The sequence below is a fragment of the Kogia breviceps genome, chromosome 19 (genome assembly GCF_026419965.1).
Source record: "Kogia breviceps isolate mKogBre1 chromosome 19, mKogBre1 haplotype 1, whole genome shotgun sequence".
NCBI lineage: Eukaryota > Metazoa > Chordata > Mammalia > Artiodactyla > Physeteridae > Kogia > Kogia breviceps.
The window spans coordinates 43,425,047-43,452,299 of record NC_081328.1 but is presented as its reverse complement, the minus strand read 5'-3'; the positions used below and the strand labels follow the sequence as shown (position 1 = coordinate 43,452,299).

General features: G+C 45.3%; 1 protein-coding gene across 6 annotated transcripts; it reads right to left on the bottom strand.

Moving 5' to 3' along the window:
• Positions 1-382: 382 nt before the first annotated feature.
• On the bottom strand, positions 383-26,920 carry DCAF7 (DDB1 and CUL4 associated factor 7). Of its 6 annotated transcripts, none has more exons than XR_009332502.2 (9): positions 26,531-26,877; positions 18,300-18,356; positions 13,239-13,397; positions 12,422-12,533; positions 11,909-12,027; positions 8,778-8,987; positions 7,713-7,830; positions 5,077-5,314; positions 383-446 (listed from the first exon to the last, which is right to left on the bottom strand). XR_009332502.2 is itself a non-coding variant. In XM_059046983.2 (8 exons), the coding sequence occupies exons 1-8, from the start codon at positions 26,666-26,668 to the stop codon at positions 5,142-5,144; spliced, it is 1,086 nt and encodes a 361-aa protein (XP_058902966.1). In that variant the 5' UTR covers positions 26,669-26,873; the 3' UTR covers positions 383-5,141. The 6 variants fall into 6 exon arrangements, 2 of the variants coding, with proteins under 2 accessions (XP_058902966.1, XP_058902968.1); XR_009332501.2 differs by lacking the exon at positions 383-446 and adding an exon at positions 2,813-2,890 and having other exon boundaries at positions 26,531-26,862; XR_010838062.1 differs by lacking the exon at positions 18,300-18,356 and having other exon boundaries at positions 26,531-26,920.
• Between the last annotated feature and the right edge of the window lie 333 nt (positions 26,921-27,253).

The window sequence follows — 27,253 nt, the reverse complement described above, 5'->3', positions numbered from 1 at the left end:
AAAAAAAAAACAACAAAAAAACCCCGTTCAAGCATCCTTCGTCTTGTGAAGTTTTCCCTGACCCCCTCTGGCTCCCACCCAGACATAGGTGATCACCTCCTCCTCAGGGCCACCAGAAAACCTGAACACACCCATCACTGCACAACACTGCCAGGATTTCTTTATGTAGATGTCTCTTCTGGTTGACTCTGAGCAACCCGAGGGTCATGGCCCCCAGCAGAGGAGGTGGTCTGCATTTTGTTAAAGGTGATGACTTAGGCCATCAGATAGTGTGATGGGCTGGGGTGGAAGTCTAATCCCCCAGCCAGTGTCTCTGGAACATGTCCATAGTGGCAGAATGCGAAGAACTGAATTCATCACAAGAAGAAATTCAGTCAATCTATACATGTTCAAGTTTTATTACAAAGTATGATGGGCAGAAAATACGGTACTTCTTATACAGGAGGCTGAAACAGAATGAAAGGGTGAAAATTAGGTTTAATATACTCAGGAAGCAAGAAATAAAATCATAGATATAACACTCCACTTTCAGGTGCCTTTGAAGTAGCCTTCAATGGAGATTTACCATCATGGTTTCACAGCACAGTGTTAAAAATTTTTTTACAAGCCCTGTGTATAATCAATCCTGTGAAAATAATGTTTTTTTTTAAAAAAATGGTTACAGTACAGTTCTGCAAGGGGCAGCTTCCTCTCCACCTGACCATGGGATGCCACAAAACCTATAATGTAGAGGAAAACTTTAAATATATAACAGGAAATTCAGTTCAGACACATTAGGCTAAAGGGGACAGAAATGGATTGGCTAACGCTTAACACTTCAGAGAACAAGGAATCTCCATTTTCTCTACATAGAGATTTGTACAATCATGCTACAAATTCACGCTCGGGGGAGGAAGGATGGAAAATCATTGAAAGAGGGGTCATCAAATACACAGGAACCATATCAAATGATCCATATTCGACTCAAGCAAGTCAAAGCTTTAGCTCCACAAGTTTCATAACACACTGTATTACCACAATCAACCCAAGGTGAGAACATTCTTTTAAATAGCAGGTATCACAAGTTCTTATTCACTGGGTTTTCCCAAAGGCCAGTACTTGTAAGTTTTCCAGCTCTTACACAGACTGCCAGCATCCTCCTTCCTCTTGAGTTTATACTTTGATTAGCTTATCTGTTTCTGGCCTGATACACCAGTCCAAGCCTCTTGGGAAGGCACCTGCATGTTTCTATACTTAAAAATCACATCCAGGAAGTAGCCTGAGAGGAGCTGGCCCATCCCATGTGGCCAGACATTTGACTTTGACCACTAGCAGCAATGACAACGGTGGGAAAAGAGGGTGAGGCTCTGCAACACTGAGTAGCTGGCCCAGCCAGTACAGGGATGGCAATTCTTGGAGAGCCTGGCCCAGGGTTCACAGTGACTGCTCAGCTCAGCTTTCCTCCCAGGGAAAACCCAACTTCAGTGCCAAGCATGATCCTCCCTCCTCATCCTGGAGCGCAGACAGGAAAGGGAAGAGGCTGCTTTGGGGCTTCTACTTTAATGGTCTCCCTTCTCCCAAGTCAGCAGTCAAAGGAGCTGGGGACGGTGGAGGGAAGTAACTAGGCTGGCCTCCCGTGGTTGGTAGACCCTGCAGCTCCTACATACCTTACAGCCTAGAAATTCAAGGCCCAGGCTGCAGCAGGGAGAAAGTTCTACAGCGGAAAGGTAAAGAGGAAGAGAAAAGACAAGGGGGGGGTGGGGTGGCGGTCAGCATGACTGTTTACAACCTCTGCTCCTGCCCTCTACAAGCCCACAACCCAGGAGAGCCGTGGTCTGGAATGACCGAGGGACTCTCGCTCCTGCAGGTTTCTACCACCAAACGACACTAGGGCTGAACTGAAGCAGGAAGGGGTCCCCCTATCACCCTGTCCCCAGTTACCCCACATCACAGGCACCGGATGAACAGTCCAGGAAGGCTGACACAGGCCGAGAGCACAGTCTCACTCCACGGCCACATGACAGACAGTCTGAATGCTTCCCCAGCTCAGACCTTTACTGCCCTCTAATATTTTCTCCTTTGCTACCACTGCTTTTCTCCCACATCCTAAATCTCCTCCTAAAATTTCAGCCACACCTGTCATCAAAAACTCATCAGACTCTTAATGTTTTCTGTTTCTTAACCGGTTCTCTGAGAGCCGATCCTGGTTCTGATAAGAAATTCTCACCTGGTTATCAAATATCTTCCCTCTTCAAGTCCTCCTCTTTCAGCCTGGTTCCTCCCTGGAAAGAGAGGCTCCTGGCTCTCCTGGGTGTAAACAGCTCAAGCTCTTGAAGGACCTGGATCCATTCACAGCTCTCTGATGGGGAACCTGAGGCCTCATTTATTCAGCAACCCCCTCCCCTCAGAGCAGACAAGGAAAACAAAGGCGGCTGCAGCTCAGGGGGCCAGAAGCATGTCAAAGGGCCACCGCCCAGACAGCCAGAGCCCAGAGGTGCTGCCGCAGCCTTTCCAGTGCACTCCTGGCAGAGGCTCTTCTCATGTTCAGGGGAGAGCAGAGACAGAGCCTCCCAACCTATTCTCACTGGCTGGCAATCTGAGAACCTAAAAAAATCAAACAAACACTTGCTTTTGAAACTACAACAGATCTCTGCTTCCTGTAGCGTGGCTGACTAAGAGGCTTTCTAAATCCTGAGACTACAGAAATCCCCTCCTCAGCCATGAGGCCATCAGGCCCATGGCATAAAGGGAGGGTGAGGGAGCTGGGACTTCAAATCCCAGCATGCCAGCTACTGTGTGTCTGTGTCTGCTTGGGGGAACTGGGGAGTCTCACCTGGGCCCAGGTGGGATGTTGAAAGGAAGAGGACCAGACCACACTGCAGGGCCTAAGGAGGGTGACAGGGCTGGGAGTCTGCAGGGCAAGGAAAAAAAACATTCAAAGTTGTTGGTTTCCACAGTAAATAGCAACTCTATCCAAATATATCCCTATTCTTATTACCAATTTTTTTTCTCCAAATTATTTTCAAATTAGAGTGGAAAAATCTTCTTACCACTCAGACCACAAAAGTGCAGATTAGGAAAGGAATCTTAACCCAAAACTCAGTGTAGTTAAGCCCTGCCCCAGCAGGACCAGCCCCCTCTACCACTAGACCTCCATTTCAGACCCTTTTCCACAGGAAGGAACTGACGGCCTCCTAGAGCAAGTGACATTCAATTTAGACTTGCTACCCTTGAGGGAAGGACCCTGGAACCATCAAACACAATAACAAGCAGAGGAGGGTTCTGACCAAGAACTGTTCACTTTACATCTCCAAATGATGTAGTGCAAATCTGGTGGTAAGTGCAGGAGAGATGACCTCAAACAGACGGCCAGCCAAAGAGCCTCAAAATCAGAACAAAGTATAAAGGGAGAAGGGGAAATACCCTGACTAAAAAAAAGAGCCTTTTTCTTTGGGACAAGCCCCCGTGTATTAAAGCAAAGAGCTATGACTTTGGGGATACAAATACAGCTGCTTCTGAAAAGGAAGACTCCACCAAGAGAGTTGAAGTGCCCAGAAGAACAAAGCTAACTGCTTTGTTTCTCAAAAGCAGATGAGAACTGGACAAAACCATTGGCCTCAAGGTCTGCTTCTCTCCTACTCTCAGATGCTCAACTCAGAGGATCTCAGAAACCTTCCGGCACTTGGCAGAGCGTGTCAAACTCCCCCCCGCCACCCCCCGCCCTGACTCTGAGCATGTCCCCAACTCTGCCTGCCCAAGGATTCACCTACCACCATAATCACACACAAGCCCCCTCCACGGAAGTTGTTCATATAACGGAAAGACACCCACAGTCTATAATCCAGTACTGCTCAGAAGCTAAACTGGGGTCAGGGTGGCTGACAGGGGTTCGTGGAGTTCTGAACTGGCTGACCCTGGGTCTCTGAAGCTTTTCTTGCTCTCTATGTTATTAACTGATGGCCTGGGATCGCCACAACCTATTGGTCCATCCTTTGCAAGAGCTGACAGTCCCCCCCCTCTACAGGAGGTCGTGTTCAGGCTAGATGCTCAGCCTGCACGCCCGTCAAGCGGGCTCTCTCACCTCAGGGCACTCTATCCAAAGAGTGGCCAATACACTGCCAGTCACAGTAAACTAAACAAACAGAGATACTGAAGTTCAGCTTATACTTCATTCCTGCCTATCATTCAAGACATGAAAGAGATTGGCCGGGGCTAATATCTGGAGGGAAAAACAGACTCTTAAACTAGGTACTGGAAACATGCTCTAAGCTCAGCTTTCCTGCCACTGTTCCCCCTCGGTCAGGCGCCCCAATCAGCCTGGCTAGCTCAGCGCTAACACGGGCCCAGGAGGTCCTGGGGGGCTGGGCAGGGGCATCAGGAAGTAACAGAAGGAGCCACGCGTCTATCTCAGAGCCCAGAATATGCCCTTGAGAAGAGCCAGGCTGAGCAGAGGTGTGCGAGCTGGCTGACTTCAGAGCACCGAGGCAGTCTGGGACTCCAGCTCAGGTATGTTCCGCTCAGGCAGTGATTCAAGAACGCAAACTGCTCATGGGGTCAAGGGCCTGGGGCCAGATCCAGGCAGGGAGGGAAGAGAGGAAGGTGCTAACAGGGAGGGCTATGGAACAAAGGAAGAGACCAGGGAGTAAAATTCTTTTCGTAAAAAAATTAGCCTGATAGATAAAAAATATACAAAGTTGAAGTTTGTCACAGACATTGATAACAGGTTGAAAGACAACTTTGAACTGGCGTTTGTTCCCACCTGAGTGCTCGCACGGACACGGACAGCCTGCTGCCCCAGCAGCAGCACACAGACGCCTGGGACAGATGGATACAGACCGAGCCGGTGCCCACGGTGCTCATGAACACAACGGCTGACAGACAAATATACAGAAATGTTTAATTGAGGAGCCAAAGGAGATGAGGAAAAGAGAGAAAATCTTAAAACTCAGCCCTGGGCTGAGGAGGCGCCACACAGCACTGAGCCCGGCCCAGAGAGTGGTGGGGTGACTGGCTGGGAACTCCTAGAGCAGCTTCTGGGAACAGTGGGTGCAAAGCAATGAAAGACGTACTGGCCACCGGAAACACGTTTCTTCTTACTTTGGGGGTGGGACAGAGGCGGGAAACACACAAGCCCCTGCCTCATGGGCACGGCGCCACCGACACTACACTCTGAGTATCTCCAGGCAGTTGTTGTAGCAGATGGCAATCCAGTCGGGCTGAGTCGACGCCCACTGCACGTTGTTGATCTCTCCCTCGGCTGTGTAGGCCAGGATAGGGTCCTCGATGGCCCGGGGCATTTGCTGGATGTCCCAGATGAGAGCCTGATGGTCATCCGCTAGGGACACAGAGAGCCAGCAAGCAAGGTCACAACTCAGGCAGTGAGAATCATGACCCCTGCGTCTGAGCAGGGATCACAGTTTACAAAGCATTCACTCACCAAAACCCCAGTGAGGGAGGTTTTACTGCAAGCCCCCATTTTATAAATGAGGAAATGTTAAGGCACATGCCCCAAACCACAGAGCTATGCAGCAGTGAGTGGCAGAGCCCGGACGCAAAGCAAGGCCGCTGCCTCTGACCCATTCACCACAGCAGAGCTAGGATGGAGGAAGGGACTTGGAAGGGCACGTCATCTCATCTGGGGCAGGCATCAGGAAAGGAAGAAGGGATGGGATAAAAACGATCCCCAGGGCTTCCCTGGTGGTGCAGTGGTTGACAGTCCGCCTGCCGATGCAGGGGACACAAGTTCGTGCCCCCGTCCGGGAAGATCCCACGTGCCGCGGAGCGGCTGGACCCGTGCGCCATGGCCGCTGAGCCTGCGCATCTGGAGCCTGTGAGAGGCCCACATACCACGAAAAAAAAAAAACGAAAAAAAAAAACGATCCCCAAACATGTCATTTTCAGGCACTTAAAGTACTTGCGTGATATTAAAGATCCCTCTCTGACGATTCAATTATTTAATGGGATTCTTTTCCCTCCATCTTATGGACATTTATACATCAATGAGGTGTTATACAGATAATGAGATAAAGTGCTATGGGGACGTGTGCCCAAGAAAAGGGCCCTGGGAAATACCAGAAAGAAGGAAAGCACCTTAAAAAGACAGATAAGCACATGAAAAGTGACTGGAAAGAAACATATCAAAATGAGACCAGTGGTACCATTAGGACTGCAAGGTTATGAGTTATGTTTACTTTTCTCTAGTTCCTAGGTGATGTGTAATGTGGTGGTCATGTTGCTTTTACGATCAAAATAAGAAGTTCTTAATTTAAGAGACGAAAAAAAGGGCAGTGACCTTCCACACCACAGTGTCCCCTAGTCCCATCACCCATCCTGACGTGAAAGCCTGTCTCTCTCCTGAATAAACCAAACCCTCAGAGGCCGCGTAACCTGGGCATGGGTGAGAGATGCCCTTCCCAGGACTATCTGCGTCAAGAGACCTGGGAAGTTGTTTTAAACACTCGGCACCTCTAAAGCACTAAGTGCCTTTTCCTCAACGCTCAACTGAGCATGCTCTTCAGCACCAGCTCCCACCACTGGAAAGACACAGGGCGGGTGCAGCACCCAGGGCAGCAGCAGGTCTGCAAAGGCAGCCACTGGGAGCCGAAGGTGGGCTTCTGCTGGGTGGGCTGACACTGTTCTCCTTTCTTTCTTTTTTCTCCTCCTGCCCTTCCCTAGCCATACTCCTGGGAAAAAGCAGGCAACAGTGAGGAAGTCAGGCCACAACATGAGGCACGCAGGACGGCGTTGGGCCTCAGCTGCTCCACAATGAGACAGACAGGCACGAGCAGAGGGCCCCAAACAGGAAGAGCTTCATGCCTTTCGAATTCATGCTAAAATGGCAGAAAACCACCAAACTACATTGCTCCTCTGGCTCCATAATGAACAAGGAAATGAGGATGCTACGGATTTGTGAGGAGGGGAAAAGTATGTGAGAAGGAAAACCAAGGCTCTGAAAAAGATAAGGAGCACAACACTATGGGGCTAGAGTGGAGTCGTGTCTGCAAAATAAAGGGACAGGTATTCATATGGGAGGGAAGTGTACACATGGATCCACCTAAAAAGGTCTGGAAGGAGACACACCAACCGTTGTGAGAGGTGTCACCTATGCAAAGTGGGGCTGAAGTGGAAATGGGAAAGGAAGAAGACGATGTTCACCTTCCTTTTGTTTTACATCTCTGTATTGTTGAATTTTTAATAGCAGGTATTGTTTCTAGAATATAAGCACACTGACGGCCAGTGTATTTTTAAGGGGTACTCTTTTGGGTCTGGCAAATGGAGAAATGGGAACTACACGTCACACACCACTGACCCGGGCAGGCTGTGCAGGCCCTTCCATGCACCCAGAGCTCAGTGCAGGGGGCACGTGCTTTTGGCATCTCCCAGGAGACAGGCCCAAAGAGTCAGTTACATCCAAGAGAGACTGCCCCCTCCTTCATGTTCCTGGATGAGTCCTCTGTGCCAACCTCGATTTCAGAGGCGCACAGTAGCTGGCACAAGCCTATAACGGGTACACGATGTAAGTAGTATACAGATGCTCTGACATCACTGACGGTACAAAATCATCTGGAAATCTGGACTGCTTCAATTTCACAAGCATAGGGAGGCTCTCAATGGAGTTACTCTGTGTAAACCTCTCAAACTATCCTTGGAATACAGTAAGGTTTACAATTCTAAGGAGATAAGAGGAAGATCTCCTTACCGCTCCCTGCCCATCACCCCCTGCCAGTAATTACCTGCAGTACAGATGTGGCAGGATGAATGTGGGGCCCAAGCAATGCCATTGACACATGCTCGGTGGTTGTTTAACCTGGCGACAGGCGTGCAGGGAACTCGAACGTCCAGAATCACTACCTGCAGAAATAACAAGAAAGAGGCCCAGAAACTTCAGGGTGTGACAGAAAAAACAAGACACTACACAAGAGAGAAAAAAAAAATTGTTTTAACTTGTTCATTTGTAGATTTAAAGACTCTTAGAGACAGAGGGTCTCGGTCCCCAAAGTAGCTACAGGATTGAGGAAAAAGCAAAAAAAGGCACAGCTAGTTTCTAGTCTGTGTCATAAGCAGCTCAGGGCCATTAGGCTGCAAGGGAGAAGGCGGAGTAAGTAACATGAATTTGAATAATCCACCAAGTCCTATTAGGTGCATGTGCTAAGGACTCTGTGCGTGCTCAGCTGGGCAGCATGGAAGCCCTCTCCCCCAACCCCCGAAGCAAAAGTTGAAAGGTAAGCAGCCCGAGGTTCTGGTTTCATCAAAATAAAATTAATCACTGCATCATCTCCACCCACAATTTACTGCTTTTATCAAATAACAGGCTACAGAGTTGCCACTTTCACGTCTGTTCACTAAGGCTGGCAGAATCTGTCCAGACTACAGAGGGGAAAACTGCCTGTTTCTTTACTCGGCACCCTAAGCACGTATGATTTGGTTTACTCTTTAGATACTGCTTTTGTTGGCTCCGACTCCCACTTTCCAAGTAGTAAAAGTTCTTAACACACAGTCCTTGTTCTAGATCAGGTTTTCTCAGTTTCAGCACTGCTGACATTTCGGGTCGGATAACTCTGTGCTGTGAGGAGTGGTCCTGTGCACCACAGGACGTGCAGCAGCATCCCTGGCCTACACCCACCAGACACCAGTAGCACCACCCCTCCCCCTCCCACCCCTGAAGGTCTCCAGATATTTCCAAAAATCTTCTGAGGAGACAACGGCGACCAGTTGAGAACCACTCTTCTAGATACAGTAAGTAAGCAGAGCCGGAGCTGAGTGGCAAGGCCTATGTTAGCCTCAAGCGGGGCTCTCACCTCCATTCCGTCCATGGCCATGGTGGCTAGGTAGTTGGGGTCCTGCTTGTTCCAGCAGAGGCGAAGCAGTGGGTGATGCTGTGGGTCTTCGTAAATGATGGTGCTGTGTTCCAGATGACGGAGGTCAAACATCCGCACCGAGCCATCAGCACCCACAGAGGCAAACATGTCCCTGCCACCCCCGGCCCGGCTAAATGCAATATCATAGACCTGTTGGGGAATAAGTAGCGTCAGTCGGATTCAGGTCCATTACCACCCTTTCCTGTAACAGGGAAATCTGCTATCCCTAGTTCATCTAAACCCTTGCTCATGACCCAGAAGGAGGTTAACAAAGCCAAACAGCGCCTGTGAGGACTGGGACCCGAGAGTGCTAACATCAGTGACTTTCCAAAGAGCGAAGGTCATTCTGCTCTGGAAACTGGCTGGCTTCTTCTCACTTCCTGCTTTCCAAGGATTCTTCCTCCACCTCCCATGATAAAACAAAGGGCACATACTCTGCTGACTGGCAGAGCACAAGTAGCTCTGAGCAAGTATTCTGTAGGCTTGGACAGGTTCAGTGAAGCCAGAGTCAGTGGCTGTCTCCTGCCACCCTGTTACAAGATGGAGACATTGGGCTTCCCTGGTGGCGCAGTGGTTGAGAGTCCGCCTGCCGATGCAGGGGACACTGGTTCGCGCCCTGGTCCGGGAAGGTCCCACATGCCGCGGAGCGGCTGGGCCCATGAGCCATGGCCTCTGAGCCTGTGTGTCCGGAGCCTGGGCTCCGCAACGGGAGAGGCCACAAAAGTGAGAGGCCCGCGTACCGCAAAAAAAAAAAAAAAAAAAAACCAAGATGGAGACATTTATTTCCTAGGCCTTCGTGGCTTTCATTTGTGTGTGATCAGAGGCAAATCCATGAGCACATTAAGGCCAAGATCATCGATTTGCTAGGTGGAAGCAGCCACGGTTCTGCCAAGAAACCTGGACCTGAGACTCATTTGCGAGAAAGAGGTAACAGCAGTTTTGAATCTCGGGAGGCTCAGGTGTTCCTATACTTACGACGAGGCTTAATACCGCTCTCTTGTCCTAGGACACGCTCTCTCTTCTAGTTGGTTTGTGTTCATAAGTGAATCAATTTAGGTTTTGAATCATTGTTTTCTGCACTTATTACTTGCTGCAAACATTGCACTCTGCTAATGTCTATGAGAAAACAGAGGCAGAGAGCAACAGAGAGCTTCAGAGAAAGAAAGGGACAAAGAGAGACAGACAAAGCCAGAGCCAGACAAGCGGAGAGAGAATCTGAAAAAGGAAAACAACATGCCAAACAAAACCCATCTTCTGGGGCCAAGGACAATAACAGCTGACCTCTGGGGAGACCTGCGTGGAATCTCTCACTCAGTACCAAGACTCCAGCCTTCTGGAGGTTCTACCCACTAAGGGACACTGACAAACAAGCATCTGCTTCTATTCAACCTCATAACTTCCTTTTCCTCTGGCTGACTATGAAGAAATTACACTTCTCTTTCTGTAGTAGGAATTAGGAGTGGTTCAACGCGGAACTGGGCTGGTCATCACAAGGAGGCCTGACAGATCAAGGCTCTGTCCAACACCGACCAGCTACCTTAGGGCTGAGGTGTGTTTATCCATGTGCACCCAGGGTTGCCTCCCAGTAACTCGCAGGGACAGGGACACCACGGCGGCACCACTAAGCAATACGGTTCTCACAGGCAATATGGCCAAGTGTGTAAAGCTCAACTCTGACTGCTTCTTCTTCTGTGCTCCACCAGTGTATTTTATCATAAGCCAAGGGAGGGAAACAACTCCCAGATATATGCTACCCTCCTCTGCACCAATCCACCGGTAGCAACGAGAACCTCCTGGCAAGTCTTTACTTCAACAGAGAGAGGTGGGCTGAGAAATATCTAAGGTGCCAGGAGGCATCATGTTCTTCTCAGAACAACCATGCTGAGATTCATTTCTTCGAGGCCGGGGTGCTGGTCCAGGGCCCGTTTGAGATCGCTGCTCCCATTGTCTACATTACCTCACTGCAGTTCCAGTGTGGCTTCTCAGCTTTACCGTCGTCTATGTAAGCAATCTCCTCATTAAATCCCCTCAGTTTAAATATTTAAAGTAGATCTAGGTTTCTGGGTTGGACCCTGACAGAGAACAGCAGGCTAAGCTGTCACAGAACCAAAATGCAGCAACCTGTTCCACTTGATGCCAAGAGGGCTCCTAGAACCTCCTTATACTGATCTTCTCGGCAGGACAAACTCTTCCTTCGCCCCTTGGCTTACGGCAGCCAAGTCCAGCAGATTTGTAACGGATCTTACCATTGGGAGCACAGAAAGCCAAAGAACAACCTCTCACTAAGAATGATAATCTGTTCACCAACTTTCCATTCTGTGGACAACCTCAAGTTTCTCACCTAATGTCAAAGCATCCTTTTTATCAGTACAGATATTAATAATCCTCACTGTACAGGGTACAATAGGAAAGAAAACACTACCCACAGGAAACGTCCTATAATTTTTCTGGTAGAGGACCAGTGTGCAGCGGCTCTGGCAGTTAAAGATTTATGACCATTTTACAAAATCACTCAGAAGAACGCTTTGTTAACACAATTACAGATAGCTTCCTTTGGCTCTTCCAATAAACACAGGAGAAACATCACCATCAAAATAAACCATATTCAATTCCAAATAGTATTAAAACTATAAGCATTAAGTGAACATAATAGAATTTCTTAAAATAAGTTTAGAGAAAAATTAATGATTTAGTTTTGTCTGCCAGGAAATCTTCCCTCTTCTTGCCTCCCTGCTCCCAAAAAAGTAAATATATTTCAAGATAAGTGTTACTCTAAGATTATTTTTTAATCACATCAAGTCCAAGTTTGTCTATAAGAGATCTCATTATTAAAACCCAGCAATCTCTAGCACAAAGAGAAAAACAACAGACTACAGAATGTTTACACCAGCGAAAAAAAAATACACTCATTTATAACAGTGCTGTTTTCCACTGTTCTAACACATTCCTATTTTCAACTTAGACAAGACGACGTCAGCATTATGATTTTCCACGTCATCTGCAAAACAGGGAGAGAACAGCCTGACTTCACAATGAAGGCACAGAAAGCAGCTGCACACCAGCATCAGTACCTCTTTGTCATGGGCAATCAGCTGGGTCTTCACATGGCCGGACACAAGATTCACTCGCCCCAACACCTGCCCGGTCTCCAGCCCCCATATGGTACACGTCGTGTCAATGCTGGAGGTACCTGGAAACAACCAGTGCAAGTCAGCGGCTGACGGGGGTGAAGTTCCCACGCCAGCTTCTCTCCTTGTGCCTATTCATCTGTTCAGCCCAGGAGACAACGCACTGCAAACACTTCTTGAGTACAGGGAGGGAGAGCCCAAGAGAGTCACGTACTCCATTCCTCACCCCAGGGCCTTGGACTCTGCCTGGAGAGACAAGACATGCACACATGGGAAGCTCAACTCCATGGGAGGAATTAATAACCACATTCCATATTTAGCCTCTTCCCCACTCGGCCCCATTTTAGGATGTTGCACGGACCTCAGGGCCCTGGTTAAAAACTGGCCCAGTGTTATATCTGAGAAAATGTATCTTTGCTTCTTCACACTGGAATACATCCTCTCTCACTCCCTTACCTAAAAGATAAGGATCCACCTCATTCCAGTCAAAGGAGGTCAGAGGAGCACAGAAATCCGAGTTCTTGTTATTGTTTAGCAAACATTCCAGCCTGGTCTCTGTTTCACCAACCTGAAGGAACAATAATCTTTAAAAACTCAGCCAGTCTTATCTTCACAAAAAATCTTTAAAGCCTCTTTTAGTTGATATCTTAGTAAATTTAAGACGTGAGGGACATTTTTATCATAGAGTAATAAAAACAAGTAGAGGAACTACTTGAATGCTACTTCTTTCCAAGCTTTCTCCTCTGCCCAGCTTTGTTTCCCAAATTTTCACCCCCAAATCCTTCTAGACAAGAGGTCTTCTCACTCTGCCCAAACCGGAGCATCTGTACCCTGCCTGGCTGGATGCCACACCTCCAGCTACAGGAGAGGCCATGACGATGGCTCAGCAGAGGGGAGGGGGGGAGGCTCCAAGATCCACTCCCACGCTGCACTAGAAGCAGCGGCCTGGATTTTGTTTAATTTACTCAAAAATATCCTGGCTGTAAATAGAATAAGAGGCCGCCGGTGTCCCCACCCCTGCAGAAGGCCCTCGTGCTTACATCACAGTCACTGAGCCTTGAGCTTCCAGGCCGACTGCAGCCGGCAGTAGGACTTGAAGGAATCTTGGCTGGACTCACTAGGAAATCTGCTGAGCCAAACAAGCTCAGTCCAGATCCGCTCCCACTTGTTCTCCCGGCTGCAGTGACCTGGCCTCCAGCCCCGGCCTGTTCTCCGTGAGACCACGCTGCTGCGAGCAGCTGACTCTGCGGAGGCCCGTCAAGCACCTGCTCACCCTCCACACGCGAAGATAGTCGCCGCTCGTCGCCAGCAGGTCTGGATAGACGCCTTTTGTGTCAGGGATCCACATGAGCTTTGTGGTGGGGTACGGATGGTCGAAGGTGTTCCGGCAAATAAACTCCGAACTCTCTTCGTCTAAACCAACAAGCTGGACCTGTAATACAGCAGAGTCCAGCCACGTAAACATCTGCTTCTCGGGAGCAGCACCAAATACACCAGACCCCTGTCAGTGACAGCCGTCCTGATGCTGTACTACCCCTCACTGCAGAGGTAAGAACTGAGAGAGAGAGGGCTAGTCCAACGGGCCTGCTGCTCAGACGAGGAAACCCAGCCTCGGAGGGGTTGAGTTACACTGAAGACTGCAGAGCTAGTCAGAGGCAGAGACAAAATCTGAATACATGTTTTCTGACTCCAACTCCTGCCCTCTTGATCCAACACCCTAGAGCTGCGTTATCTGCCCAGCTGGTTACCTTCCCCCACAAGCCAAGGCACTTGACAAGGTGCAGCCGTGGTTTTAGTGACCCCACGACTAGAAGTGATGTGGACATTTAGTGACATCCAACAAAGGAACGTCTCACCTAAAAAGGCAATCGTAGGGGCTTCCCTGGTGGAGCAGTGGTTGGGAATCCACCTGCCAATGCAGGGGACACGGGTTTGAGCCCTGGGCCGGGAAAACCCCACATGCCGCAGAGCTACTAAGCCCATGCACCACAACTACTGAGCCTGTGCTCTAGAGCCCGCGAGCCACAACTACTGAAGCCCGTGCGCCTAGAGCCCGTGCTCCGCAACCAGAGAAGCCACTGCAATGAGAAGCCTGCACACCACAACGAAGAGCAGCTCCTGCTTGCCGCAACTAGAGAAAGCCTGTGCGCAGCAACGAAGACCAAACAAACAAAAATAAATAAATAAAATTAATTAATTTTTAAAACTTTGTTAGAGTCACAGAAAAACTAGGCAGAAAGTAGAGAGAGTTCTCTAATACATTAAAGTTCACTCTTTGTGTTGTACAACCTATAGGTTTTGACAAATGTATAATGACATGTATCCACCATTACAGTATCATATACAACAGTTTCACTTCATTTTTTACTGGGTTGTTTTATTTATTGAGTTTGGGGAGTTCTTTGTATGGTCTGGATACAAGTCCCTGGTTATGTGTTTTGCAAGTATCTTCTCACAGTCTATGGTTGTTCTGTCATTTTCTTTCAGTGTTTATTGAAGAACAGAAATTTAAAATTTTGAGGTCAGTTTACTATTTCTTTTCTTTAACAGCTCATGCTTATTGTGTCCTAGCTAAGAAATTTTTGCCTAACTCCAGCCCACAAATATCTTCTCCTATGTTTTCTTCTTCCTTTCTCCTTGTTGAAAATCAACTGACCATGTATTTGTGCATCCATTTCTAGACTCTATTCTGTCCCATTGATGTATATGCCTGTCCATTGATCAGGACCACACCTGCTGCTACAGCAGCTTCCTAGTGAAGTCCTGAAATCAGACAGTGTCAGTTCTCCAACTTTGCAGTTCTTTTTCAAGATGGTTTTGAAACCTACTCTATATGTTTGCTTTTCTGTGTAAATTTTAGAACCAGCTTGTCAAATTCTACAAAAAACCTGTTGAGATTTCTGATTGGGATTGTGCTGAATCTATAAATCAGTCTGGAAAAACTACTGTCTTAAGAGTATTGGGTCTTCTAACTCACTAACAGAACCTATTTCTCCACTTACTTAGGTTTCCTTTAATTTCTCTCAGCAGTCTCTTGACGTTTCCAATGTACAAGTCTTCCTTTTCTTTTATTAACTTTATTCCTAAGTATTTTATGCTATTATAAGTGGAATGGTTTTTAAAACTCTATTTCCAATTGTTTATTGCTACTATATAAAAACACAATTTTTGCCTATTAATCTTGGATCCTGTAACTTTGTTAAATGAATTATTAGTTTTAGTAGTTTTGTAGACTCCTAAGAATTTTTCTATGTATATTTATAGATCTTTCCATCCATATCTGACTTAAAAATCCATATGATGACTAAACCTAAATATTTATTTTTATGGAGCACCTACAGACTGGGGGAGATAATGTATGAAGATGTAAAAGGAGAAAAAAACCCACTGCCCTAAAACACAACACTGCCCTAAGACAGCAATAAAAGTGATGTCACAAGGTAATACATGATTAGTTGCTTATTTATAACACATATATAAACAAACAGCTTAGAGGAAAGAGCAATAATTCAAAGTAGGCAAGTGAGGAAAAGGAGCTGGGATCTGAGCAGTCTTCAAAGGCATATGGAGGGACTTCCCTGGTGGTCCAGCAGTAAGACACTGTGCTCCCAATGCAGGGGGCCTGGGTTCGATCCCTGGTCAGGGAACTAGATCCCACATGCCGCAACTAAGAGCCTGCATGCCACAACTGAAAGATCCCGCACACGGCAACGAAGATCCTGCATGCTGCAACTAAAACCTGGTTCAGCCAAATAAAAATAAATAAACAAATAAAATTTTAAAAGGTGTATGGAAAGATTCTGAGGAGGCATAGAAACGGAAGGCATCCCCAGCAGGTGGGGCAGAGTTACTAACTAGATGACCCACTTGGCGGGCAGCAAGAGGAACCATCTGAGAGAGCCCCGCAGAGGAGGGTGGGGAAACATGCCTACGGCAGGCTTGAAGGCCCTGACAGCAAACTGAGAACAAACAGATGCCCCGTGAAGGCATCTGAGAGGCAGCGGTCGGACTACGAGGCCCTGGGGTATGAGTATGGGACCTGGTAATGCCGGGTAGGACTGACTGGATCCAGGAAGAGGCTGGAGGCGGGGAGCTCAGCCTTGAGACCCACAGGGGAACAGGTGGGAAAGGTTAAGGGCCTGTGGTGACCGGTAGTGAGCATGGCAAGGGATAACCTGAGATGGCCACAAGAGGGGTTTTGACAGAATGAACCGTTCTTATGGAATTAAAAAGTTGACATTCTGACCTTTGCAGAAAACAAAACATAAAGGAAGATTCTAGATGAAGCAGGGAAAACTGGCATCAGGCTTGGTGGGGGAGGAAGGAGAAAATAGATGAGAAGGTAAATTTTGTGGCTCACTGGGCAGAATAAAGCGTAAGCCTCTCATGTAGATTCTGAGCCAGATATTGCGTTCATCTATTTATTCAAATATTTACCAAGTGGCTATTAGGTGCCAAGCCCTGTTCTAAGTGCTGGGGATGTGACAACAAGCACAAAATCCCTCTTTCTAACCATGGAGGTAGTAAGGCTAAACTAGAAGGGGAAAATGCTGCTACTGCTAAAAGTTGCCTTCCAGCCATTGGAGGCTTCTCTGCAAACCTCAAGATATCAGCTCCCGTGAGCACGTGCCACTTAGGATCCACTTATGCAGGCATTCAAGGCTTTCCCTAGCCTCCCTTATCTTCCACTTTCATTTATCTAGTCAGCGCTTCCCATCCCTCTCCTTACACTGCCCTCACTTATAAAATCCTCATACCTCCTTCCGTTGATCCAAATCCTGCCCGGTATTAATAAAGAACAGTGGCATCAGCCTTCCAGGCCTCCTTACTTACCACTTGTTAGTTGTAGGACCTTGGACATGTTACTTAACTTTGCTAAACCTGTTTCCAATCTGTAAAGTGAGGCTATTCACAGTACCTACACCTCACAGAGTTGTATGTAACACCTTTTGTTTGTAAACTCTTCAGTATGATGCCTTCCTCAGTGTATGAGCTTTTAATATTCTTACACCTCACCTCCTTCATAAACCATCTGCAGTCTTCCTAGCACAGTGGTCTCTCAGTACTTACCTATTCCATCCATTTGGTGACTAATCCCACACTGCCTCATGAAAGCACCTGCGTGACTGTCTTACACTATTTCTCTTAGTAAATGCCTTAAAAACAGGGCCTGTGTCTTATTCCTGCTTGTACTGCCAACAGCAATGTTTTTCAAATCTGGCAACCAGATTTACCTAGAGTGCTTTACATACTCCTGGGCTCCCCACCGTTAGCCCAAGATTCTGATTCAGCAAGTGTCAAGTGGGGCCCAGGAGTCTATATTCTTAAGACCCTCCCTGGTGATCTGATTCAGCAAGGTTTGACAACCTCTGCACAACAGTACCTAACCTAGGGAAGAAGCCAGGAAATGGCTGGGATCTTTCCTGATCTTCCCAAAGACTTCATGTGTTTGTACAGACTCATGTTTCATCCTCGGCCTAACTCGCTTTAGCTCTTCTGCTCCAAATTGCCAACCAAGGACTGAAAGGAATAACACTTTGCTTTCACTGTTATTCAACTATTGTTCATATATGCAGATGTTAAAAATTTAATGAAAGAGAATGTATGTTCTCTTGAATATTCATACAATACAGAGTGAAGTGGTAAAGTCTCCCATTAACTTCACCCCCAATTCTACTTAGTGACTCTCAAACCAGTTTGATATGAACTACTTTCCAAATGGTTTTTCCAAACAAAACAAAACAAAACAAAACAGATAGGTTTGGACCACAAAATGTATTCTCTAACTTGCTCTTAACAACATCTTGGAGGATCTCACGTCCGTACAAATAGCTCTACCTCATTCTTCCATAGCAGACTGTGGTTAAGCGCACCATAATTTAACTATTCATAGTTACTGTGGTCATAGCCCATTGTTTTGCTACTATAAACAATACTCTGTACATATATGTGTAAAGGCCTTTATTGGTCAGATTGCTAAAAGTGTAACTGCTGCATCACATTTTAGATGTTAATACCACAGGAACTATGAGATAATAAATGTGTGTTGTTTTAAGCTAAAAAAAAAAAAAGTCACAGATTCTGTCCAGCAGCCTTTGAAAAGGTTGCTTCCATTTACACTTTCATTAACAGTATATGAGAGTGCCAATTTCCCCATACCTTTGAACACACTGAAAATAATCTTTAACATTTTTGTTAATCTGAGATGAAAAATGGCATTTTACTACTGAAGGTGAGCATATTTATTATTTTTACTTCTGAATAATAATTTTTAATATGAGTGCTTATAATGGACCAAGTATAAGCATTACACTTACTGCTTTACATGCAATACCTCATTTAATCCTCTCAACATCTCCATGAGGTAGGTACTCTTATTCTTCCCACTTTCCTAAGAGATGGAGTAAAAGAGATGTTAAGTATCTTGCCCAGGATCACAAAGGTTATCACTTCCCCATACTATCAGCAACACTAGAAGCAGTAACTTAATTTTTATAAATTTGAAAGGGAAAAGTAACATCACAGGGTCAATTCTCATTTCCCTTAACTACCTGAGGTTGAGTATCTTTTCTTGTTTATTGATCACTTGCATTTTCTCTTCTACAAACTGGCTATTTATACTCTTTGTTCATTTTTCTATCATACTAGGTAAATTAGCTCCTACTGGCTGTCATGTTTTGAAAATATTTTTCATTGTCCTATCATCTGTCTTCTGACTTTGTCCACAGGATATCTTTTCACATAGAAATGTTTTATTTGTATGTACAGCTGACCTTTGCACAAGGTGGGGGGTTAATGCACGTATAAGTTAGTATCTGAGTCCTCTGCATCTTTGGATTCAACCAACCATGGACTCTGTGTAGTACTTAATTGAAAACTATCCACTTATAAGTGGACCTGTGCAGTTTAAACCCATACTGTTCAAGGGTCAACTGCACTATAGCCTATCAATCTTTTCCTTAGTTGACTGTGGATTTAATGATTGGCTTAAATATCACCTTCTCTGCACACCCTCCACTGCCCCAGTACAAATTTCATAGCCAATTTTCTTTTACTATGTTTGTGGGACTGTTCTTTATTTGATCTGGAATTGATTTTCATATATGACGTGAATTAGGGGGCTCTAAATTTTTCTGCCATACAATTTATTTTTTTCCCCAGTGAGTTAAAGTTCTATCTTATCACTAACTACATTTCTATATATACTTAGACCTGCTTTGGAACATTCTGTGTGATTGCACCAACTATATGTGGTATTGACTGTAACTATACCAATTCCAGTATGTTTACTCTGATCTGGTAGGCAAGTGTTCCCCTCTCTGTTTTCAAAACATTTTTTCCCTTTTTTTTTGGACATCAGTATACATTTATTTTTAAGATTCTGGAGACAAATAGTATTCCAGGTCTGGCCTCGCATTTACCTTCTATGTCACTTTGGGGAGTTACTTAGCACATCTGGGCCTCAGCTTCCTCATCTTCCCATAGTTTTGATATGTGTTATTTTTACCGATCAGCTGATTGCCCTTAAGAAAATTTTTTTTCTTAATACATGGTCAATTTTTATAAATTATCTTTTTAAAAAGTGCATTCTATTCACCATATAAATCCTATATACTCAAGTATATTTTCAGGTATTCATAGTAGCACAATCTGTAATAGTTGCAGATTTGCAGACACTGCTCCATGCCTTCTATCATCAACTGTGGCTAGCCTGACTTCTCCTTCCCCTCTTCAAGAGGATGTGATCATTTTGCCTGGATGTCCAAAGATCCTTTCTTCACCCTTAAAATGTGGACACTTTCCTAGGAAAGTTTTCAGTGCCAATTGTTTTGTGTCCATTTCTCTTGAGATATAGTTTGAACTCATTACCTCAAACCTTTATTCTATAAAGTCTTCTTTAACGACATATGTGAGTTTTTGTGTTTTCATTTCTTTGGTCTTCTTAGGAGACACCAATTATACCTAAGTTAGACATTCTTTATTTTCTGCATCTATTATAGTCTTTCTAATTGTTCATTTCCACTTCATTTTCTCAATCTGTCTTCCCTATCTTTCACTGTTTTCAGCAATTTGTATTCATTTTAATTCTCTTTCTAGGGCTTCCCTGGTGGCGCAGTGGTTGAGGGTTTGCCTGCCAAAGCAGGGGACATGGGTTCGTGCCCTGGTCCGGGAAGATCCAATATGCCGCGGAGCGGCTAGGCCCGTGAGCCATGGCCACTGAGCCTGCGTGTCCGGAGGCTGTGCTCCGCAACGGGAGAGGCCACAACAGTGAAAGGCTCACATACCTCAAAAGAAATAAAAAAATAATAAAATTTTTTAAAAAAATTCTCTTTCTAATGTGGCTTTTAGGTCTGTGATAATTTTTGTTTTCTCTTCCACTTTTTTCCTGGGCTGTACCTGCTGGTGGTCCCATTTTCGCTTGTCACCATGCCTATTTTACCTGATCTCCTGTATCTCTGCCTGGAGTTCTTTATTTTCTTAAGTTCTTTGAATTCATGGTGGCAGGACTGGCCATTAATTTTCAACTAAGGTGAAAACATTTTTCTAGTGTAGATACTTTACCTTCCATTGGTTTCCCATTTTTTCCCCCTCCTTTCTTATAGTATCTCTCTATTGCTACTATGCTGGTTCCTGAATGAGGCAAGTTCTTTCTAGATGATATGAAGGAAGTTCCTATGGGAGAGAGGTCAGGGTCATGTTCCAAGTTAGCATAAACACATGAGGCTTTCGCATCTTCCCAGCCAACAGAGATGAGGAGCTGTCAAGCTGCTCACAATTCAATCTCTTCCAACCTGCCTCACCCAGTCCTTTTAGAGACGATGGCATGTCTCTGTGTCTCCTTGTACAGCTTAGCTTCCCTCTCATCCAAGGTGTCAAGTGCAGCCTAGAGACGCTCCTGCTGCCAGCTGTGCACCCTCTTCTCACTGTCCCAAACAAAGGATTGCTGATTTTGCCCATCAAAATCCTATTCTGGAGAACTGCGCTCTTCTGAGTTTGAATCTGCAGCCACAGACATCCTTTCTCAGCATCTCCCTACACCCATTTGATCCTCATTATACTGCCGTCCTTCCTCACTTACTGTGAGAGCGTAAGGAAAAAGTATGTCTTTAATCACCTTGTCAACATTTAGGTTATCCCTCTGCCATAGTCTTCCCTGTCCTCCTGCTAAACTTCTATGTCCCACCTCCACTAACTTTCTGCAACTATTGTTTCACAATGCTTTACCCCAACATATGAAACAAATGCCCCCTAAAAAGAAAAGACTGTGAAACAAGATCATTTTTACTTATTTTTAAACTGTGGATATTACTATGTCAGGTATCTCCTAAGGAGCAGATATGAAACATAAAATATTTATTCCTTGGAGGCATGACCACACCTTCACTTTCAATTACTTTCATGAACAACAACCTAAATTACTATTCACATTACTCATACCTTATATTTTTTAAAATTTAAAAGCTGCTTTGTTTATCTTGTTACTATGCTCCTTGAGGGAGGAAACTGTGTATCCCTCTTTAACTACATGCAGTGCTAGTACCAGAACATGAAGGTGAATGCATATGAATATGTGTACACATATATGTAATTAATTTAAAAAAAAAAAAACACCCAAGTTATCTAAACCAGTAATACCACTCTTGACAGTGGAACATTTCTCCACAATTGTTAATATAACCAAAATCAGCTAAGGCAAAATTCTGACAGAATAAACCAGCTTTTCTTGGTCTTTTCCATTTGTCCTCCTTTCAAGCCTGTTCCTGACTGATTATTGTTGATCAACATCTGCAGAGAGGTCCTGCCTTGTCAAACTCTGAGATGAACTCTGGCACAGCACCCCTTCGGCTCCTGGCTCAGAGGCTAATCAGTCAGCTTTGGCATCACAGCCCCAGGCAGGCCTGACTACCTAAAGAACACAGATTCACTCCTTGCTCAAATCACAGCATCTCCAGTAAGTCTGTGTGAACCAGGTTAGGGCAAAAAACAAAATAGCAGCAGTAGTTTTATTCAGTGGTCTCATGGAGGAATTAGTCCCCTCACTGTCTAGAAAAAAGAAAGGAGGAAGTTAAAACCATAAGAGTTTTATACTTTAAATTCCCCTGCTGACACTCTTGGCAAGGACTGATGGAGTACTGCAAAATTTTAAATATCTATCAAAAATACTTATGTGTACTAAAACACTCTCTCTTTATTGCTACCAATCTCAAATCTGCTAAGAAAGGATACACAAGGTTACCAAGTATCATCGCTGTGCCTAAAACACAACAAATAAATATTTGTTGAATTAATGAACAAATGAATGAGAATCCTGAAAGGCTGCCAGAAATACTGAGAAATGAAAACTTATATGCCAGGGTCAAAACCATTATGTGCCAAATAGATAAAGTAATTCTATATTAAAGATCTCATAGGAATCAACACAGGCTGACAAGGTAAGCATTCATCCCATGTGCATTTCAAGAACAAGGTAGTCTTACTCAGATTCACTACCAGTATTCTTCAAAAAGCATCAGGTATACCTATGATTTCTCTCCTCAGAACCTCAAAAAATGTTTTCTAGATGCCAAATCTTAAAGCACAAATGGTCAGTTAAATATTAGGGCAAAATAAATTCCAATCACACTGTCAATTCTATTCAAAACCAACCCTGAAACATGCAACTAAGTGGAATAGAAGCCCAGGAACTGCTACCCATCTTTCCCCATAAAACAAGGGAAATACCACTTGTCTAAAGATGACAGATATTGTCAAAACTCAGGAGAAATACCAGCGTTCTTATATCAGAGTTACTGTGTCTAGTCCAGGTAGAACAAGAGAAAATGGGCTTAAACTAGCATAAAAATGGGCTTAAACTAGCATAAAAATGGGCTTAAACTAGCATAAAAATGGGCTTAAACTAGCATATTACAGTACTTGGAGTCTGACAACAAGAAGCTTCTACACCACAAAATAGGTTTGGTTGAAAGGAACCAAGAGAATTTTTTCCCCTGGGTCTTTAAAAGGCAAAGGAATGAACACAATGACAATGACCTTCTGAGGTACCTTTCTGACCTAAGGTCCTGATTTTTCTCTGGAAAATACAAAAGTCAAATTTACCTAACACCCATATAATTCTCCTTGATTATATTTCAATTACAGATATAGTGATGATGTTTAAGTAATAATAGCTAACATTTCTAAATTGCTTACTATGTGCCAGGCAGAGTTCCTAACTCCATTACATATATTAACTCATTTAATCTTTCTTATTACTCTCATTTTACAGATGAGGAAACTGAGGCACAGAGTTTAACTTGCCTAAGGCCACACAAAACTGGTAAGTGGCAGGGCTGAGATCTCAACCCAGACTACCTCAAAGAGGCTATCTGGTAATTGAGCTTTTTTCACAGGATGGAATCAATGTTCAGGCATGTGCAAAAAGAAGGATTCCTGTCTCTGGTCAGGAGATGCCAAGGTAACTCCAGGGTAATGGTCTTAGAGCACCACCTGGACCACCTGTGTCTAAATCACCTGGGTGTCTGTTAACTAGTGAAGCCTGAGAATGTATAAGTCCCTCAAAGGATTCTTATACACAAGCTAAAATTTAGAATACCATTCTCCAATACCAGTGCTGCTCTATCCCCCAGCAGAGACCACAAAAAAACAACATCAAACACAATTACCAATAATAGGACTCTTTATTCCAGGTGTAGTTGATAGAATATAGTTTACTCCACAACAATTCCCCAATTTATTCAGATGATGGAACACCTGGAAGTCAAGTTGTTCTTGAAATGCTAAGAGATTTTACTCTACGGAACTACAAATAATTTTACTACAGGAAAACGTGATGAGATGAATACAAAATTTTTCTTAAATTATAATCACGTTTTCTTAATGTCTCACAGTAAAAAAAGATGACCGTTTCTAGGCTTTTTCATCAATGTTGATTTGCTGTGTCAATTTATTTTGTCCTCTACTGGCAATTACTATTGACAGCAAACAGGAACCAAAGGTCTGAGAATTTCAACCAATAATTTTAAAATTCCTCTAAAATATGAAGTCTGGCACCTCCATGTCCAGGCTTCTCCAAAACTGAGCCTGATAATCACTGTGTTAAAGTGAGATTTACTGCCCGCCAGCCCCTAGGCACAGATCCTCTACAGCAGGGTTTCTTACCTTGAGAGGTCCATGAACTTGAGGTGGAAAATCACATTTACATTTTCACAAACCTCTAGCTAAAATGTATCATTCCCTTCCATTACAAATGGAGGCAGCTACTCACCATGGCATCAGGATCCGTGATTTGTTACCAATAAAAATCACTAATTTTTTTCATATCACATCACAGTGAACATCTTGAAATGCTGTTTACCTTCATCCCTACTTCAAGATTAATGATTATAATGGAGGATGTAATTTAATGAGTTAATTTAAAAGTACAGATTACCACTTTTTAAAAAATGTTTTTAATAACTATAGCTCAATATGATTGGTTTCCTTTGTAATCCTATGTATTTTATGCATTTGAAAACAGAATTATGAACAGAGATCTACTGGCTTCGAACTGCCAAAGGTGTCCATGACACACACACACACACACACACACACACACACACACACACACGTTAAGAACTCTGACCTAGATAGGTGAGGGCACAAAAACAGTAGGCAAGACACTGCACTGCCTACATCATGCAAGTGAACTAAGACAGAGGTAACTGCTTAATCTATTACTCCTGGGATCATCAGACCACACTCCCTGTGTGCCTGGCACAAAGAAGGAGCTCCATATGGTTACTAAATGAAAGAACAAACTTTGGCGTAGAGTCCCTGTAACGGAGGTTTGACACCAATTACTCCACTGATTCCACCAGCAGCCTAACTATGGCTCAGTTTCTCCTCTCTTAGAAAATGGACTACTACTGCTTACCCAAATCGACCCTGGAAGAACTTGCAAGGAAAAAAAATCTATCTGTGTGAAAAGATTCAAGCCCTTTGAAAGATATATTTTACTTTTTTTCCCCTTTTAAACATGTATCCTTAAACAACAATTCTAATGTTCTCAATTTTACTAGTTCAGTTTACACATAAGGGCCTTGAATTCCATTCCCAGCTCTGCCACCCACTACGGGCCATAAAGAAGAAAGAGGCACCAGAGAAAAGAAAATAAAGCTATGTCTTGTCAGGACTCTCTGCTTTCTGTGGGCAATTGGTGGACTCCAAGATCAGTGCATACTCCCTGAGATTTGTTTGTAAACTGTGTATGTGTGACGTCTGGGTAATGAAAGTCCATCGTTTTCATCACTTTCTCAAAGGGGATTCCAAAATAGCTAAGACCTAACTCTAGAGAAACAGATGTGCTCCTGAAAAACTGTAAACAAAATTACAATGTTCAAATGTTTTTTACAGGACCTTCATGTGTAAAAAAGAACTTTCCTACAACAAACTGTGGGTCAGAAATAATAAAACTGACCTGTGCAGTGCCCCACAGCTGGTCAGTGCACCAGACAGGACCCAACCCTAGAGCACCTGGCTTTCTTCCCTGCCCCATGCCTGTCACCATCCAACACTTTATTCTTCCTAAGTCACGGTGTTTGTTCATGGTGTTAAGCAGGTGTACAGGCTTTCAACACCGCTAGGCATGGCTCTCCGTTGCTCTGATCACTATCAATCACGTTTACTCTAATACAGTAAATGGAAGAGATTAAGGAGTAAAGGAAAGAAAATTCTTCCCACTAACTTATTCAACAACTTTCAAAAATAAGTTTATGCTGCACTGCCAGCCTGAAGCTTCCTCCTACTACCCGTGCTTCTATGAAGGATTCTCAAATTGTGGATGTCCAGGAAAGCTTACTACTCAAGATTACATATCCGTATTAGCACGAAAGATGTCAAGAAAAAAATACGGCAGGTATCATCCTTCTCTGTTCGGAAAACAATGGCGGGATTACAGCCATTGGCCAAGATTTCCAAAAAGAGGGTCTCTTTGAAGAGGACGAATATGAGGCAGCAATGGCAATCCCGGCAAAGGGCTAGGGGAATCCAGGAAGAGTACCTGGGGGTGGGTGTAGGGGGCTGGGAAGCCTGCGCAGTAAACAGTCCTAATAGAGATCTAGCGTGGCCAGGAGTGACCACCGAGGCGCCAGCATTTTCTTCACAGCCATCATTCCCTCATCGTTCTTCCGCCCCCTAACTGAAGCAATGAGGCAGGAGCGGAGGGGATAGGAGTAATAAGTGGCATAGCTTTGGGGTGTAAACCTGGGTTTGAGACCTGTTTCCGTCGCGAAATAGCTGTGTGACTCGGGCAAGTCACAACACGGTGCCTCAGTTTTCCCATCAGTAAAATGAGGGTAACTACACTCCTGACTACCCAGAAATGCTACAAGAATTAAATGCGATAACGAGAGCGAAACTGTCTGCACAGGGCCAGACACAGAGGAACCGCTCCGTGGCGCTAGGGCAAGTCCGCGGGAGGGTCCTGGGGTCTGGGCTCCGGCCCGGAAAGGGGGGCTCCGGCCCGGAAAGGGAGCCCCCGGGGCCCGCTCCCCCGCCAGCCGGGTTCCGAGCCCCTGCCCGGCCCACCTTGTTGTTGTACTCCTCCACGAAGCTGCCCAGCGCCAGGCGAAAGCGCTTGTCGGGCCGCACGCTCCAGTTCATGGCGTAGACGGTCCAGGGCGCTTCATACTTGTAGATCTCCTTCCGTTTTCCGTGCAGGGACATGGTGGCGGCGGCGGGGCCGCAGTGCGGACCGGGACGGCAGCGGGCTGAGGAGGGCGGGGGCGCGAATCGGGAAGGGAGCCGGGCCTGGAACCCAGGGGTCCGAAGGGAGGCGGGGCGGGGGCGGGCACGGACGGCCTAGCCCGGAAGAGGGCCCTCAGCGACAGACAACGAGGGCCGAGCCCAACCCCCAGTTTCAAACCTGCTTCGGATCGGACGACAACCTCCTTCCGTTTGAGACACCGCCCCGCCCACTCGGAACGGAAGCTACGCGAACCTGGCAGCGGCGCCGGCCGTTGGCTGCCTGACACGTCCTTTCGAACGATTCCTTGTCCTCATTGGCTATTGTGCCGGGGCTTCTGAAACCTCCTTGCTATTGGTGTAGGTGTTTATCATTCCAATTACTTGCCCCGCCCAACTCCAGGGGGGCAGGCGCTTTCACAGCCCCAAAGGTCATTGGCTGACAAAGATGTCAGTCAGAGAGATAACAGGACAGTGCGGGTGAATGGGGGCGTAGGTGCAATAGAATCTAGCGTGCTGGTTTGCAGGCCTGCAAGTTCTAGGTCAAGTCTGAGCGTGAAAGCTCTT